The sequence below is a fragment of the Malurus melanocephalus genome, unplaced genomic scaffold (assembly GCF_030028575.1).
Source record: "Malurus melanocephalus ecotype Western Australia unplaced genomic scaffold, MMel_1.1 scaffold_379, whole genome shotgun sequence".
In the NCBI taxonomy this organism is placed as follows: domain Eukaryota; kingdom Metazoa; phylum Chordata; class Aves; order Passeriformes; family Maluridae; genus Malurus; species Malurus melanocephalus.
In genome coordinates, this window is record NW_026623611.1 from 567,705 (window position 1) to 586,562 (window position 18,858).

The 18,858-nt window shown below is 41.8% G+C and overlaps 1 protein-coding gene across 7 annotated transcripts in view; it reads left to right on the top strand.

Moving 5' to 3' along the window:
- AGPAT3 (1-acylglycerol-3-phosphate O-acyltransferase 3) overlaps positions 1-18,557 on the top strand; it is an 88,452-nt gene extending 69,895 nt beyond the window's left edge. For all 7 annotated transcript variants that reach the window (XM_057378894.1, XM_057378891.1, XM_057378892.1 and 4 more), the window contains 7 exons: positions 3,343-3,512; positions 3,704-3,865; positions 5,338-5,491; positions 5,910-6,012; positions 8,625-8,700; positions 10,780-10,978; positions 11,613-18,557. In XM_057378894.1, coding sequence (XP_057234877.1) covers positions 3,343-3,512; positions 3,704-3,865; positions 5,338-5,491; positions 5,910-6,012; positions 8,625-8,700; positions 10,780-10,978; positions 11,613-11,701 — 953 coding nt within the window. In that variant the 3' untranslated portion in view covers positions 11,702-18,557. The remainder of the gene's footprint in view (positions 1-3,342; positions 3,513-3,703; positions 3,866-5,337; positions 5,492-5,909; positions 6,013-8,624; positions 8,701-10,779; positions 10,979-11,612) is intronic.
- The last annotated feature ends 301 nt before the right edge of the window (positions 18,558-18,858 follow it).

Sequence of the window (18,858 nt, forward strand, 5' to 3'; positions counted from 1 at the left end):
TTTTTAAAGCTTGTTGTCCCTGTCTTCACTGTGCTTTTTGTCCTGCCTACTGAGAAGCACAGGAGAAAGGAAATTAAATAGAGTGGCAGGTAAATTGTCAGGAAAAAAGGCTTTGTAACAGAAGAACTTAGTGGAAACTTCAAAATTAGTTTGGTTGGATGAGAGTGGGGATATACAGGAGTTTTTATTTTTAATTTGCTTGTAAAAAATTCTCTGTGCTTTTAATAATTGAGAATCTGATCTCATGCTGAAAACTATTGTTGCATTAATARTTTGGCGTTTCTGAGGATATGAGCTGCTTGCTCTTGTAAGGCTTTAGGCTCAGTCCCTAGTCAGCATTGTGCATGAAAAAAATCACATTTTAAATACATTTCAATGCATTCTAAACACGGGAAATAACCAACACCATTGTTCAAAGAGGTTTGGAGAAGCTGAGTAGATAATTGGTTGTACCTAAGATAAACCCTAGCGTATAGCTTGTTATAAATTAACACATTGGGAAATTAAACTGTGAAAATTAATGTAAATGTTATGTGGGATTGCAGAGAGCTGATGGCCTATAATGGAAAAGCTGACAGAATATGCACTTCARTTGTGATTTATAGCAATTTAGGTACGCTCTGTCAATGCAGCAGCTGCAGTGTTGCCATTCATAATGAAATATATTTCAATATTGGGAAGCCCTTTGGCAAGGAACGTGTAGGTTGGTGTTCTGCTCTGGATGCTGCGTTTTGCTCACTTACTCCAAGCTTTTTGTGGTTTTAGGGTGAGGGTCTGCAAGAGAAGCTGCTCTGCCCACCTGGCAGAGGATTGGTGTGCAGGGATGGATACACAGGTGATCCTRTACTGAAAACCAGGCTCTGTTCTTGCTGTGTCTCCACTCAAATACAAAAAGCATAGGGAGAGAGCCTCTATCCAATGTTYCTGACAGACATTTGGGGAAGGAAGTCTGTCAGGCTCTGGCCCCAACATAAACCCATAAATTCGTCACAGGTAGTCTGTACTTCCAGCTCTCCCACGTCAGCTTCTTTCACATGAGTCACACCTTTGGAGAGTGCAGTGTGTTTGGGTTAGTCTGGTTGCAAAAATAACCTCTCAAATGTTGGTACTTTCAGCTGAGAGGTGTGCTGCACCCCTTGTTTGCTTTGTTTCTGAATGGCTTGTGAGGCTGTAGATGCACCTGCTTTGTGGTGCACAGGAGCTGGTTGAAGCCAGCTGTTGCTTATTCCCTGCTGGAAACATCCTGGGCAGTGCAAGAATTCCCATTCCTGCCTTCAGGAGGATGTTCTTGTTGTAGCATTGGCAGGATCAGTGCCACGCAAAGGAGGTGTAACCCACACACAAAAAAAAAGGAAATGAGCCCACTCCTGGTTATAATTACATCATTTGTCAGCACACTTGTAGAGGACAATCTGTTTCCTCATGGTAATTCTTTGGCTCGTCAGSCCTCCTCTCTCAGTGTGAGCTCTGGCAAATCCTCCACTGTTTTAGGGAGAAAGGTGAAAGAAATGTTCTGCAGAAAGTCATCCACACTGGCCTCTGCAGATTTCTTTTTCTGATTTTGAAGAAACACACCAGTTGATAATAATTTTTATAAGAAAATGTAGCAGCTGTGGCAGGTACTGGAGATGTTCCTCCTTGGTGTACAGTCAGCAACTGGAAAGGGAAAATTGCTCAGAGTACCACACTGTGTTTGGTGCCATTGCCCCATTCTCCTGACCATCCTTCTTGGAAGGTGCTCTGAGGGCACTCTTGCTGTCCTCTGTCTCCTTTTAGTGAGCCAGGATAACCAGAGAAGGGAAAGTGAGTGATCCCAAAGCATGCAAAGCTGGGAAGCAGTGRTAGAAACCTGTACTTGATGTAAAGGAACAGGACAATTCTGTCTTTCCTCTGCTATATTTCTAAATTGAGCTCTCTTGGTCAGCAAGCTGCATAACTTTGTCATGCCTCCAAATGAACAAGTGTTGAAAGTAATCCTGGTGAATAACCTGGTGGGTAAGTGGTCATGAGTGAAAAAAACAGTGCTAGGTGAGCTCTGTATCTTCAGCAGATAAACAGGTTGGTTATCCCCATTATTCCTCTAAATATTGTGTTTGCCTTCTCTCTGGCAAAAYTGGATCCTAAACTCTTGTTTAGCAGCAAGGAAAGGTGACCCTGTCTGATCCCACTGATCAGAAACCCTTGTGCAAGAAGATGCTGCCCTGTTTTGGCAAAACCAGGATCTCCCAATGGGAAGTGGAAATACCTCTTGGCAGAGCCTGATGGAGGGAACAGAGGGGGGAAGGAAACCTGCAGGTGTAGTAGTGTGGGAAGAGCTGGGTTCTTTAACTGCCATATTTGTGCAACCAAATTTTTATTTCATCCATATCTCATTGAAATGAGAAAATACCAATGACTACAGTTTGCAGGGAAGCAAATCTTCCTACTGGGAGGATGAACTATTCTTGTACTTTTTATAGTTGTCCCATGATGCAAGCAATGCCTTCCATCTGCCTCGATGTACTGAAATGAGGGAAATAAGCTAACCATAGCAACTACAGCCAGTGTGTGCTGGATTTAAGTGGAAGGGAGTTTTATGATGAAAAAAAAGGGGAGGTGGAAAATAAGAACGGGTAACAAATGTTCAGAGTGGAGTAAGAGATGCTGTGGTATTTTAAAGTTGGAGTAAATGGAGGGAAAAAGGCTCATTCTTTTGCAGTAAAAGAAAGACACAATTTACCATTCCTGTCTTTRCCCAGGTATTTTGATAAATTAGCTCAATTCTCTGCTGTTTTTAACTCTGTGTTGATGATCATAATGCAGAACAATTAGAGCCCTGTGTTGTAATATTAAAATCTATCACAGAAGATCTATATCACTGCATCTCTTTTAAAGACCCTTATTGGTCTGTTTACCTCCATAAGCCTTGTTTCATGTGGAGTGAAAGCATTAGGCTGCATATATGCATAATTTGCATTCCACCTGGGAGGAACTGTGCTCATTTAGTGGAGCAATCAGCAGCTCCACACTCTGTTTTCAGGCACAAAAGTCTTYGGGCTTTTTTTCCAGCAATCATGAAATTTTGCATTTGTAATGTAATGCCCAACCCTGTCGCTGTTAAGAACTTGCTAGATTGTCTATAATGCATATGTCTGGTACCTTAAATGCTGCTTAGGGATGGTAAAATGTGGTTTGGTCTGTACCCTTTCAAACTTTTGTTTCATCTTCTGGGTGGGTTTGGGAAGGTGATGGTTTTGGGAGTCAGGAGAGACTGAGCACTGAATGGGGCTGAGGATGAAACTCTAAATGCTTTCAGTAAGGGGCACCCCTAACTCCTGTCTCCATGTCCATCACGTTTGCTAGAGTTGGTAATGCTGCTGGAATGGTGGTCAGGCACAGAGTGTACCCTCTTCTCAGACGAGGCCACGGTGAAAACCTTTGGGAAGGAGCACGTCATCATCATCCTGAACCACAACTTCGAAATCGACTTCCTGTGCGGCTGGACAATGACAGAGCGCTTTGGAGTGCTGGGGGTACGTGGGCCATGAGCTTTCCCTTCCTCTGCAGGCTGACAACTCTGTTTAAAACCCATGCATAAACAGTTCCTTTGCATTGAATTTCCAGAGACACCTCCATCATCTTAGCTTTAATGTGTTTGACCTTGTTGCACAAATCAGCAAATGACTTTTATTTGGATTGTCACTTCTTTTTTTTTTTCTCCAAGAGTTCCAAAGTCCTTGCTAAGAGAGAGCTGCTATATGTGCCCCTAATYGGCTGGACGTGGTACTTCCTTGAGATTGTTTTCTGCAAAAGGAAATGGGAAGAGGACAGAGATACAGTTATTGAGGGATTGAAACGTTTGTCTGATTATCCTGAGTATATGTGGGTAAGTGTTGAGTCCTTCCTCCAGTACTGGCTGCTAGAAGGGAAATGGTGACAGATGAAATGGTGACATTTCACAGTCAGTGACATGCTGACTGTGTCCTCATGTGTCAGGAGAAGGTGTGCTCCTGTCCAAGTGTTGTCAAGGAAAAGCCATGCTCTGTTTCAGGAGGTTTTTTGGGATGTGCTGGTAAAAAASTGCTGTTTGCCTGTTGGTAAGAGAAGGCATTTGGGAAACAGTTCAGAAGCTTGAGAATAATTTTTAAATCAGGCTTGTGTGATACTTAATGATTTTGTCCAAACTTATTTTTACCTATTAAGAAAAAAAGCCTACATTTGATTACTACATCTGTGTAACTTTAATCTTCATCTTCTGAAGTAGGCTGAAAAGAAACATAAAGAATCTTTTTTTGAGAAGTGTGTGAATTCGGATGCACAAACCATGGATTTTGGTGCAAAGTTCCTGTTACTGTCTTCATTGATCCGTGAAATTACATATTTCCCAAAAAGTCTCTATGAGAGCATATGGCAAGCTTGCATCTGCTTCTGCAGTTACATTTTTCCTTTTTATTTTGACATTATTTAAAATCAAGGGTAAAACATCTCTTCACTTCACAACATAGACTTCACTGCAGCAGTAGAGTGGTGTAATCAACCCACTAACCTTCTTAGAACTTTGGATGCAAAGGTTTTGCTAAATTCTCAGTTTTGCTTTTGTAGCAGCACATGTAATGTGCAATCATTTGGCTTGTAAAACATTAAGAGGCTTTTTATGCATTTTAAGTGAGTTTTCAGTATTACCCAGTAAAGCCTRTTAAAATGAATAGTGAAACATTAAGGCTTAACTAGAACATTGTGAATGTGTTGTAATTTTCTAGCACTACAAAGATAGAAAAAGTGAGAATCTGGAAAATGTATTTTAAGCTACTTAATCGCTTGAATATATGGATATGCATTATATTGAATATATCTTCCTGATTGGTGTGGGGGAAAAAAAGAAAAWAACAGAAAAAACCCTACCAATTAGAAAATCTCAAGACTGAACTTGAGCTTCAAATCTACACATTTTAATGATTCTGCAACTGAGAACCAAGGACTAGTCTCTAGGGAAAACAACTAAAAAATATAAGTGCAAGATATAGTTAGCATTGATTACTTAAATCAAGACTTCCTGCTTRGTAATGGAGATCATGATTAAAATTGACTTGAGCGAATAAATTTCCTCATTTCTGTGCATTCCAAATGGCACAATTAAGGCTATCTTTTTGTCACCTTAGATTTGGTACGAGTTTTTTTCAATCTAAAGATAATTGTAAATGAGTTATGAATTGGTGCTTATGCCTGATGCTTGGTGAAGAGATGAGACAATTGAAGTGTGTGCACGTGTGTTTATCTTACACAAATTCCCAGACTTCTGGTGGATTTCTTTTGATATCTCAAGATATCCTTGGGTTTTGTTTCTTTTGTCTTGCCCAGTTTCTCCTGTACTGTGAAGGAACTCGTTTCACTGAGACCAAGCACCGCATCAGTATGGAAGTAGCTGAATCCAAGGGGTTGCCTAAACTGAAATACCACCTGTTGCCCAGAACCAAAGGTTTCACCACTGCTGTCCAGTGTCTCAGGGGAACAGGTACTTGTGATGTGTTATTTAACACACCCTGTGTAGCCCAGCATAGTCTGCTTTGTTGTTCATTACAATTAGCAAGCTGGCAGTAATGAGGATCCAGCGTGCCTGCTGGTAGTTTGTRAATTGCCACAGAGCTGTCAGATACCAGTCTTAAAAAATACTTAAAACCTTCCATGTTGCTTATTTCATSGAGTCATCTGGTGTTTTATGGAGCTGGGAGTGTCAGGGGGCTGGTGCAGGTAATGTGATGTGCAAACACAAAGCAGTGAAGGACTCTGTGATATCATTAATGCAAGGCTTGCACAAAGTTCTGCCGCTGTCTCAGGCAAGGATGCCAGAAGGTGCTTGCTAGAATTGCTGCTGTAACAGCCTTGTAATTCTTTCTTTTCTTTTTTTTATCTTTTTTTTTTTTTTGCAACAGTTTCAGCAGTGTATGATGTAACACTAAATTTCAGAGGAAACAAGAACCCGTCTTTATTAGGAATTCTATATGGAAAGAAATATGAAGCAGATATGTGTGTAAGGTGAGCATATACTGATGGAGGTGAGCTCTAAGATGCATATTTTGGCATGCTGAAGTGCATTCAGATTTTACAGGGTGATTTCTTTCCTGTAGTCCRCTTTTCCTTGTCCTTCACCTTCAGTAGTCCCTTGTAGTAAAGAGTGTAAAGCTCCTTTATATGCCAGTTTTTCTCCCTCGCTCACATGGCTTGATCAGAAAATTAAAATTTTAAAAATGCTGAAATTCAGACATCCTGTGAGTGAGGTGGGACATTGCTCACATTCCTCACTGTTCTTTTGCCTGAAAGAGTAGCTGCTAGCCCCCAACCCCATGCAGCACGTATACGTATACATGCACACACACCTTCTCATTCTTGCTTTCTCTTTGCTGCCTTCTGCTTCAAAGGCCTCCTTGTGATCATAAAAACTTCCAATCGTGTTGAATCTCTTCCCTTTTGTGTCTGGACCTGACAAACGACCTGGCTGTTCTTTCCACAGTTCTTTGGACAATTTGCTTCTGCTTCTCTGAGGGTTTCACCCACACTTTGGAAAACATTGCTGTGTTCTGGTGACGAGGTTGATACTTGGTTTTTAAAAATTAAAAAAAGAAAAAAAAAAGCCTTTCTACTACTCCCCCACCTTTCCCCTCTGGCCCTGGGTCTGTGTGTTGCAGGGAACTGGCTCTGTGCATTGTCCATCTAATGGAAGCAGCTCTGTTTTGGCAGAGCCTCCAACAGGGAAGAGCTTTGTAGGGAATCAGAGGAATTATCCAGTGTGTTGAGGTGCARCAGCAGTTTTGAGGAGGAATTGTTATCCAAGGGGAGCAGAATGCAGCCTTAATGTGCATGGGGAGGGCACTTGTTCCAGTTCTGTTCTCAGATGCTGCAACATCCACAACTTTCTAGTCTCTCAGYTAAAAAGACTGCTCTGGAAGTGTCCACAGAGAAATGGGTTGCTCATTTGCAAGGGCTTTAATTTTAACTTTTAATTTTTAAACTTGCTGGACATATCCCTGATGAGAAAAGTGAGCAGACAGTTTTCCAGCCAGCAAAACAGCTGGTCAGGCAGTTCCACCTGTAATTCCACGTGGCAGATTCACATGGGATTTCTAGCTGGATCTGGAATGCATGTGCATGGATGCACATCTGTGCAGTTACACACTGAACAGTGGCAGCCTTCAGTTAAATATCCTATGGTTTGCTAGTGGAGGTGCAATTTTATTTTATTTCTTGGAGAGGTAATGGGAGGATAGAAGAGAAATGTAGTTTTCAATAGTGTTAGAAAAGGTTTGGGTTTGTAAAATTCTGTTGAGGATGATGTTGCTGGGTAAAATTACTAATTATACCCTACAAAAAGAAACTAATGGCTGGGCTTAGAGATTTTTGGTTTAAAATATGTTTGTGGACTGAATGAATATTCTCAAGGTGCTTTGCTACACGTGAGGCTTTTTCTCTGTTTTGGAGAAGAAGCTGTGAGAGTAAGGAGAGTGTTTTTATAGATTTTTTTTTTCTGAAAATGGAACATGTCCTTGATGTGTCAACAGATTTAGCGTAGCTCATAGAAGGGAAGCACATAAGCTCTTGTTCTTGGTTTATGCAGACATAGTTACCTGTGCAKAGGTAAGCAGCTTAGCTCTGCAGTGGATCCAGTCCTTATCCCGACTGCCTCCAGAGGAAATAATCGGGAAATTACCAAATGTTATTGCTGTGAGTCCCCTCTAGTGGTGACAGCAGCACCACAGCAACTTCACCAGAGAGCTYTCAGCAAATGATTTTTTACTGAGTTTTTATTGAGTGTTATTAATATGAACTGAGCAGTTTCTCTTGTTAGAGCYCATGTAAGTAAATCTGCCAGATCTGGTGTTCAGTTCTTTTATGTTATGCAAAAATCATTAGAAATGTATTAGAACATTTTCATAGAATCATAGAGTGGTTTTGGTTGGAAGGCTCTCAGAAAGATAAAAGGATGCAGGGAAATGGTTGGCTCTTCACCACTGCAGAGAGGCTCTGAGAAGGTCTCAGTGAGGTCTGGTTTTAGTGAGGTCTGGTTTTAGTGAGGTCTGGGCTGGCACTGGGATCATTGTTACATACCTCTAGAACTGTGTCCCTTAGCCTGTGGGGCTGGAGAGGCAAAGAGGGGCAAGTGCAGTCACTGCAGAAAATGTTTTCTTTAGACTTGGTATGAAGTGAACTTTCAGTGATCCCTCCCATTACTTCCAAAATGGGGTTTTCACTACCAGAACGTAATGAACATCCTTGGGTTTTCCACTTGCTTGTCTTTTCCCCATTCTGAGTGCCTCAGGGTGAGCTCACTGGAAATCAGCCAGTGGTGGATCCAGTGAAGGAGGAACCGTGTATGAATGCTTATTTTACTGATGTGCTCTGAAACTGATAGGAGCTTGTACAGTTTCTTTTGTCTTAAAAGCACCCAATTCTCAACCTAAAAACTCAGATTCTTAAGTCCCATTTCTCTGTGTTTAGGACCTCTGCTATCAGTGACAGTATTGCCTGCGATTCATGCCCTTTAGTGAATGGAAGATCTTCCCTGGCAGAGGGATAAAGTCAAATACCAAGATTTTCCCTTAATTCTCTTTTGTTTTTCTTCTTTCCATTTCTTAATCTSTCCACTAAACTAGGAGATTTCCTCTGGAAGATATCCCTCAAGATGAAAAGGAAGCTGCAAACTGGCTTCATAAGCTTTACCAGGAAAAGGTAAATAGCTTTGCTTTCTTTTCTGTCTTTTGGGACTTGTATGGGGAGTGTATTAAGGCAGTGATTAATACACACCATTCCACTGGATGGAGAGGATATTATGTAAAATTAGGCAGCCATCCCTCAAAGTGCAGGGCAGAGGAGCCCCTTGGCAGCAGAGAACTGGGGAGTCAGGTCTCAAATTGCCAGGAAGCACAGTGGAATTCAGAGATATGCCTGAGCCGTGGAAGACTAATAGCAATCCACYGTCTTTTTACATTTTTCAGTGCTTGGATCTCTGTCATGCGTTTCTAAAAGCTCCATTTTCCCTGTGGGTGTTTTTAGGCACTCGAGAAGAGTGATAACTGTCTGTCAGGGACAGCCGGTCCCGGCGTTCAGCTGCWATTGTTCTTCGCTCTCATTTTTCTYCCTCTGTCACTTCCCTTCTGCCTCCTGGTGATACTTCTGCAGTGGTGTGTGACATGGGACAGACAGTCCCTGGGATCTGCTGCCAGGGACTGATAGAGCAGCACATGCCCAGCGTGCCTTCAGCTGCCTTAAAGCTTTTTCTCATGCCATTTCTTTTCCTAACCTTAGATGGTTGTTTTCTTGACCGCAGTTTTAACAGTTCTGTGGGGAGTAGGAGACAACTATAATTAATGTTGTTGAGATATAACTGGTAGATTATTGAACTTGAAAAGTGTATCTTGATTTCTGTGTTGCTTATCTTTGTGGGAAGATGGAAAAGCACAGAGAGTTTAAGCATYTTGGGCTTTCCCCAGCTGTGATGACCTGTGCAGCAGCATTTCGAGGCTTATGCTCAGTCTCTAGGTAGGCAGCAAATTGTTCTGAGTTTCATTATATTTATTTCAATTTAATTTGTTTGAATACCTAAACTCTGATCCAGTTAAGGAGAGAGAAGTTACCTTACAAAGGCAGTAGTTCATCATCGTGTCCCCCCAGGTCCCCTTGGCAGATCCATAGAACCGGAGAGTCTTTGAGGTTGAAAAAAAGGCTTGTAAGAACACTGAGTCCATCTGTCAGCCCAGCACCACCRCCATGTTCACCACTAAACCATGTCCTCAAGTGCCAAATCCATGTATTTTTTTCACATTTCCAGGGATGATGATTCCACCAGTTCCCTGGACAGCCTGTTTTACTGCTTTACAACCCTGCCCATAATTTTTTTTTTCCTAATATCCAGTCTGAACCTCCCCTGGTGCAATGTGACACTATTTCCTCTCATCCCTCCTGATGCTGGCTGTACCTCTGTTCAGCTTTGGTGTGAGATGTTGCCAGGGAGGTATTGCTTATATACATGGGTATTTTACATATTGATCTTACAGTGTTAGCAATACTTTGTAACTGGAATCCTCTTCCTGCACAGAGGATGTGTCCTCAGAAGGCTGTTCCTGGCAAGGAATGCCTTGCACTTCTCAGCCCTTTGTAAGGGAAATTAAAGAAAAACAAAAGATCAGGTAAAATTAGAAACAGCCAGACTTGAGCCATCCTTGGTAGCRGCTTGGACACCTTAAAGAACAATCTTACAGGCTGAGGGAAGGCTGTGGGCACCCTGCTCCTTTGAGTGATGTGTTCAGGGTTGCTGCTCTGCAGGCTCAGCTTAGGATGCAGCAGCTCGGTTGGAGTGCTGGGATTAGGGCTGGTGTGCTGCTGTCTCTGCTCTTCAGCTCTAGCCTTGCCCTCCCCTTCTGGCTCTTTCTACAGCATTTTTCTGCTTTGCTGAATCATGCTGACCTTTCTGCAAGTAAAAACGGGAAGGAAAAGCACCCAGTTAAGAGAGTGCCTGAACTGGTCTCTGGCCTGAGGCTGCCCTAAATTCYCAAGTAATTAACAGATAAGATGAAGGTATTTGGTAATGGAGAGGATTATATGGTTTCAGTTTTTGCTGGTGCCACAATTGCCTTCAAAGGGCTTAAAGGTCATTGGAGTGGTCAACAGAAATGCTCAAATAAATGACAGCAGATGGATTTGGATGCTGTGCACTCCTGAGGAGTTTGTGCCATGGACACCGCCCTTGATGTTGTCTTGGGCTGCTTGGTGCAAACATTATGAACCTGTTTTCTTTTCTCTTTCCCCCAGGATGCTTTGCAAGAGATGTATAATCAGGAAGGTAAATTTCCTGGCAAGCAGTTTAAACCTCCTAGGAGACCATGGACCCTCCTAAACTTTCTTTTTTGGGCCACAGTTCTCCTCTCTCCTCTCTTCACATTTGGCTTTGGAGTTTTTGCAAGTGGATCACCTCTCCTTATCCTTGCATTCCTGGGACTTGTTGGAGCAGGTAATAAAAGCAGAGACGATGCTAAGCCCAGTGTGACGCATAGCAAGTTCCTTTACCTCCAGTTTTGTGTGTTAATTAATAAGAATGGGGCTTGCAGGAAAATATTTGGAGCTCGTTCAGTAGTCTCTCTGTTGTACAGCATTTTTATTGTTTCAAAAGCTTTAATCCAGGCAAACTTGCCTCCATAGCTTAAGCAAAAACTGTAGTAGTAGCAAGTCAGTCTTGTAGCCCATTATTATGGTGCCTGAAGGACAAAGTACTTCTAATGGACAACTTGTTTGAATTTGAAAAAAACCCCAAAACAACACCACAAAGAAAAAGATACATAAATATCACGCACCCCCCCAAAAAAACCCCAACAATTAAAGAGGGGGGAGGGGATATGCTTCAGTGTTCATACTACATGTCCTGTTAACCAACAGAAGCTGTAATTCTATTTTTAAATCTGGAATGTCCCCCTCTTGCGTGTCACTTGTCCTGTGATCCACGTGCAGCCTCTTACACTGCACTGTTCGTCACTACTGACCTGGGGATTGGGTTAACTCACGTGGGTTCTGCTTGTGTATTTACATGTAACTTCCTAGATGCCTGAACTGGTTTTAATATGCCTCTTATTTCTCTTTATATTTTAAAGCTTCCTTTGGAGTTCGTAGATTGATAGGAGTAACTGAAATAGAAAAAGGCTCCAGCTATGGCAACCAGGAATTCAAGAAAAAGGAATAACTGACGGCTGCAGCTCAGCACATATAACCAGACTGTGGTATCCAATTAACTTCAGTTAAAAAACAACAACAAACACTTAGAAACTATCTTTTTCTTAATAACTGATGACTAATATTAATGAATAAAACTTGAGCCAAGAATGAAGAAGTTGGAGGCATCGGCTGAAGAGAACGCACCAACCTTCTGCCTGTCCAAGGATTACTGTAGTCAAGCTGTGKGAGAAAATCTGGGGTGGGGTGGAAGAAGAAACTAATTTTTCTTGCTTTTTGGGGAACTTGTGGTGGGGGAGAAAAGAGGGCATTGGCCATGGCCACGTGTACCTTCAGATGACTGAAAACACTGGTTTCTGTCAAGAGCACTACACTCACTTTTACAACAGGAGCCATTGAATGTTTCCTCTTGCTAAAGCCAACGTAACGTTTATTGATTTCCAACTTCTCTTACTAATGAGCCAGGAAAAAACACCCTTCTTAAATCAATTGACAGGTGTTCATTGGGTTAGGGTATTTTTGGCTGTGTTGTCATGGCTACAGATGAAATCCCGTTTGTATGTTAACACTGACACTTTTTATTTTCAGGCAACATGTTAAAACTTCTATAATGCAGGAGAATGGATAGTGGAGTTTGGAAGCAGCGTGTTATCCATCAGCACATCCTGTAGAMCAGATTCAATAGGATAAAATTCTCATCCTATCTCCTGCTAACTGCTCAAGGCTGTTTAATTTCAAAATAATACTTCAGTCTTGAGCRCTGTTTGCCCTGTTTCACATCAGACATGTGTGATAATTTTGAATCTGTTTGGGCTTGTCTGGTTTTTTTGAATTAGTGGTTGACCATGGGATTTAGAGTTTTGCAAAGAAGGAAGTTTTATCAATTCTCCTTTTATTTCTGTTTGCATCTCTCATTACCAAAGTCCAGTTTAGCCAACCTCCCTAGTAAAGTGGGAGGCAGCACTGGAAATCAGCACAATAGTTTTCAAAATGTCTTCTTTTGCAAAAAATATGAAAAAGGAGAGGTCTGTAGCAGTCATATATTGAACTTTTAATGAGAGTTTCAGCATTGATTCAGATGGGGCCAGGACCTTACCTGTGTGTGTCAGGATAGGGTGTGCTCTTTTGACTTGGTCATCCTTTAGATGTTCATGTGAAGTTTTTTGTAAGGTGAGCTATGCTGTTAAGCATTAAAAGGAGTATAAGGTCTCTTCAGGGATTTTAACTATCTTTAGTTTTGCTTGTTGACATTTTGGTCTTTTTCACTGAAAAATAGAGCTCAGAAGCATGTCTGTACCTGTCTTTCCTTTTTTTTCCTTTATTTTTCTTTTTTCCTTTTTCTTTCCTTTTTCTACAAGCGCACATTCAGATATCTCCGTAGGTTGCTGCTATATGCATAGCTGGAGAATTATTTGCAAACAGATGGTAACTATACCTGTATGTTGAAGTYTGAAGGTCACAATCTACGTTTGGCTGCTCTCAGAAGTGGGGGAAATGAGTTGCAGATCTACAGCAGAGGGCAGAAGCTGACCCTCAGGGTCTGTATCTTTAACCTAGCTGTCACTAGAATATTTATCTCACTTTTGTAAAGAGCAGATTTTATCAAAGCACTGGTTGTTGTTYTCATCTTTGCTCCAGTAACCAAGATAAGAGAGTAATAATTTACCTTCTTTCCATATTTACTCTTAACTGTTGGAATGTAACCTCTTCTCCCACAGGTTTTTCTGTTTTCAAACACTGGAAGAGCAATTTTGTAACTTAGAAAAATATTTTACTTGGGGTCATTAATCACGTGTTCTGTCATGCACTYGATTTTTATTTGTGGTCTTTTCAACAAGAGCATTTGAAGGATGACCTGCGTCCTGTCTGTCTCCTSTTAGACTCCACCTCGCTGAATCCTTGTACCCAGACCCCCAACATTAGCGTGTCATCTTTGTCCCCTCAATAAATCTTCCCTAAGAGAGGGGRTGCAAAACTGTCGTTAGTGGAATTTGGAATATGCTTTGGGAACTGAGGAGAGCAGAGCCTAGCCATAACTGTTTTACTTGCTGGATGTTATTTACTTTGTCTTCAAATACAGTCAGGTATCCAAATGCTGATGTAGTTAAACTCTGGCTTTTCCCTGTTTTTAACCAGAGGACTGAGAACAGTGGTGGTTTCTTTCTTTCTTTCCTTCTTTTTCTTCTCTTTTTTTTTCCCCTTCAGTAATTCAGTAATGGGTATAATTCTTGCTTCCTAGAATGATGTTACAAATGCTGTATACTTGCTTCCTGAAGATGATATTGAATATATATAAATTGTACTGGCTTAGCAGAAGAGGCTTGCAAAGCAGGCTGACCATTGACTATGTTTTATACTTACATTTTGAGCAGTATATTAATGGGCATGACAAGAATTTCACAAAATAAATCCCTTCTTAATGCTGAGAAGAGGGGAGCTGCTTAGAGGAGAAAGGAATTAATAGCCTTTCTCTTTACAGGATCCTTTTCTCCTCTTAGTGCATGTAACTCCCTATTCAGGATCATGGGATTAGTGCATGTACATCAAGGGGAGAATAAGCAACATTTCATATTTTCTTATCATAACTTATTGGTCATGYTTTCTTTTTGAAAATATAATAAATACATCATCAGATTTAAATTTTGCTCTTCTAAACAGACATATCAATAACCACTTGAAAAACTGAAACCTACAGCAGTGCACAAAACAGTACAAAACCAACACGAATCTTTCAATTTTGAATTTTATCTCCTCAAATAGGGGTTTTTATACACGCGCGCGCACACGTACACAGAATATGTATAAATTAAAATGACTGGAAATAGCTGAAGTTRATGTCGCTAATGAAGATTTAGCAGGTGGATTGGATTGAAAAAGTGAGCATAGATTTTATATCTTATTTTCTTCTGGTTTAATAGAACATAGCTTGTATATTTGACTACCAAGCCCTTTAAGAGCAATAATAAACAAAAATATATCATGTTTTTCGTCTTTTGCTTTTCAACCATGCTAGGTTTAATAAACTTACAGCTGTGGGAGTGTTTTTTTTTTCTCTCCACCTTTCAGAATTTTTATTTATTGCTTAGTTGTTTGGAGTAAAGAGAGTTTTCCAGTATGGACTTGCAAGCTGAATGCCATGGGGTTCAGCGGACTCCGAGTTGGAATGGTTCTCAGACTAACATGGACAGAGGACAGATGTGTGCTCCTGGCCTTGGCAGCACTTGTCATTGTCACCAGCAGCAGGGATGCTGCTCTCCACGTGGAATTTGCAGTTCCAAAGTGGCATCACGCTAACCTGGTCTGAGAAGGTGCTGAGAGAGCTCAGGGACTGCTGGCCATGTGGCATCTCCCAGTGAGGAAGGCACAAGGAGCTGATGCTGAAGAAGGATGTGGTATCCAGAGGCCTTGGCTGGGTAGGATTACAGTTCTCTCTGCTCATAGTGGGCTGAATGTGCTCTTGCAATTGACTTCTCCGGCACAAAGAGCATGGGCAACGTTCCTTTGTCTGCTTTAACTTATCTTGAAGGGCTCTACACTTAACTGACCAATGAATCTGACTGCTGCCTGTGTCCTGMCTGCCTGGTATTCACAGGAAAAGTGAGGGTGTCTGCTCACTTCCACGTGGTACCGCTTGTCTCCATCACCGACGTCTGTGCATTTGCTCACCTGTATCTTCTGCAGATGGTTCRGTTACAACCTCGTAGCTGGAACTCGGAGCTTTCCAGTTCAGCCAGTCCTACAGCAATTGTCTCACRTGGCTGGGGTTTTGTCTTCCCGAATCTTGGCGCTGGTTGACAGCTCTGTAGGTCTGAAGTGACACGGTTGTGTTTGTGTTGTGTGATAATGCAACTTTGCTGTTCCAAAGCAAAACTTTTATCAGGGAAGAGAAGCCCTTCCCCRGCCTGTTCATACAGGCCAACCCTACCTGGCAACACATCCCTCTGGCACTGGTGAAAGGGAGCTGGGACAAGGTTTTCARTAAGAGCCGGAATAATGAGAAAGCAAGGGAGTCACTGTGGATATTTGCTAAAAGTGCCGTTTCTGTCTTGGGACTACCCCAAAACCTGGTTTTGCTTTCCATACATTTTGATGAAATGTGGGGTTGGAGGCTTTTAATAAGGCTGACTTCATGCTATGCAGAGTGTTTCAGATTGAAGACAGACAATATGATGAATTTTGGCATCTTGGAGTGTGCTAAGAAGTCTRAAGCCAAGCTTGGGCAGATCTCGGCCAAGTGTTTCATGCAGATGCTGAAGGCCAACACAGATCAAAGTGAAGGATCCATTCGTCRATCTCCTTTGAAGAAGAGATGCAGCAGGATAGCTCACAGCATCTCCTGGATGCCATGTGCTCTTGTCCCTTGGTGTGAAGGTTCTGATTCCCAGCAGAGGATTGCTACACGGTCTGCTGTGTGCCAGCACAAAGAAGCTCATCCTGTGATGGGAATGCTGGATTTGTACTCCCACCCAGTGTGTCACAGTTGCTTGTTCCTGTATTCCTGAACCTTCTGATCATAACCCTGGCAGCTCCAGGGCTGCTGGTGTTGAGTGAAGCTGGGATTTGAAGCCGGTGACAGCTGTGCTGGAACTGGAGAAGGAGCATCACAAGGGGCATCACTGGGAGGAGCAGGAACAGCGACAGGTCCAGCCGAATTCTTGCTCTGAGAAAACAGAGTGATCACCAGGAGCTTAGCAAAACAGAGATAAGTATGGGAGAGGCAAACTCTGACTCTAATGTGGATGTGAGACCTCCCTGTGACAACTTACAAAATAACCCTTGCCATGTTCATGTGATTTGAGTCAGAATTCCTCCTAAGGGCTTGTTACAGATGGGAACTCTCATTCTGTTTGAGTTCATTCACCTCCCCCTGTTTACCTTTAAGGCTGGATAATTTATCTGATTGTCTCTGTACAAGATCCTTGCAGGCTCTTGGTTGTGTGTTATTTACCTGGTGTGGTCTGGAGTGRGAACATTCTGCAAATCAATGTTACCGGGTCTGTGTTAGCCACCAGAAAATGTCATGAAAATATCTCATACTTCAAAATTGGGAAGACCTGGGATTGACATCTAAGATAAACATGTGTTTCTCTGATCCTTGGCCTCTCTAGGCTTTTAGAAAGTTGCCTGTATTTCTTAAAATGTTTTAACTGTAGTTACCAGCCACTCTTCAGTTTTTGATACTGTAAAGGAAGACTATTTGTGCACTTTCACTGTTGAAAGCACTTGAGTGCAGATGACGGTCTTATTCCTAAAAACCACTAGCAGAAGCAGCATTTTATCTTTGTAGGAGAAAAATGTATTTTAAAATTAGACACTTCAGGAGAAACCAGAATATAACAGTAGTTTTAAAATTTAAATTAGAAGGATTCTTTAGTGTRGGGGCTACCACTGTCAATTTTTAGTCTTACACAATTTCTATTTCTTTTTCATTTTGGCCAGCGTGCATTCTTAGGAAAACACACCGATTTACTAATTCCTAAAATCCGGTTTGCGAAGGAAGGAGAGTAGGTAGCAGGGCCTAATCAGGAATTAAATCTTACTCCCCAAGGCATGARCGGGTTCTGTGTACCTCCTTTATTCCGTGCATGTGCATTGTACAGAGAGCCAAGCTGCGTCCCTTCGTGTCCCTTYGCTTCAGCTGTGTCCGAGCTGTCCCTTGTGACATCTGAATGCTGAACTCGCTGAAAACGCCCGGTGGCCGCTGCCGGCCGGCGCCTCGCTCACTCCTCAGATCACCAGCAAGTACTGTAGCTTTAATCAAAACCTTCTCTCCGAGGAAACTCGCCATCCTTAAGCTGATTGATTYGTTGCAAACTCGTCATTCGGAGGGAAGTGTAAGTCACCAGATGATCATTATTAGCCAAATCTAACGAGTAATAAAACTGTATTACAGGGTATGCATTTACTGTGCATGTGTATATATTTTTGTACATTTTTACGGTTATTTCCTACACTTGATTTTATGACGTTCGGAAGAGGGGTGTCTGAATCTGGTGAAAAACAAGAAGCTATTAAGAAAACTCCACCCTGTCACCTACTGTAGTTTTTACTGAGAACTGTGCCCAAACAAATACGCAGATTTACAGTGCTATGCAAATATTACTTTGTAAGTTGTCTCTTAAATTTTGCTTAAGTAGTTTACGCTGTTTTTACTGGGCTTTCAGAAAAAAAAAAGATGAATGCAAAAGCCTCATCTTGTAAAATAAAATAGCTTTGGCTGTGTGAAARTACTGTATATTAGAATCTCATTCCCGCTTTCAGATGCTTGTTTAACTGTATGTGATTTTGTACATRAAATGATGGAATAGAGGGGGTTTAATTGTGCTTGAATGAAAAAGGGTGACTGCCCAGCATCTGGGGTTTTTTTTCCAGTGTTTATTGAGCAGCCAATAATGTAACTGGGAGATCTGCATACTTTTCCTACTTGCCACTCTGGTTTTTGTAACTAAACATGCACTAAGGGCTATTTTCTTTTGCTTTGGTTGGTTTTATTTCCATTTATGTTTTTTTGGTCTCAGTCCTGCAAACTGATCCATGTGAGGGGCACATGTCTGCAGCGATAACCTGGGTWGATCATTTTGTGGGAGCGGGAGGCAAGAACAAGATTAGCCCTTGGGGCATCCTTGCACCAAGCCAGTCCTTGAGAACTGCAGAGGGRTGGTTCACTACCAAGACCTTTATAGCAGCAATGTATAAAGTTTTGCATGGCTCCTCCAAAAGATCAGAATGGGGAGGGAAGTRTCTTCCTTTCCTGAAGGATCCTCCAACCTAACCTGAGAGCTGTATGATCTAAGAACTTGTCACTGCAGCAGGGTACAGTGGCTGTATGGAGAGATGCTGTAGATTAAACCGATTTTCAAATATGACATCTTTTAAGTTTTTATTTTTTTACTAGAAGGTAAAGCACTTCCTCCTCTGTCCACCATCACACACACTTCTGTACCACTGAGCCATCAGCTCTTCTTTAGCCCATGTGAGCCTGTAACAAATGACATTTGTGTGATAATATCACATTCCTGGGTCATCGTTTTGCTACACTGCAAGCACTGGGCTCTTGGTTTCTCCTGTAGGTTTTCCCTTCCCTGATCTGTTCCCCTTTGAATAGTCTAGGTTGGGCTGAGCTGCCTTAAAAATGACAGATGAGTGTTGTCATGTGTCACTGTGTGG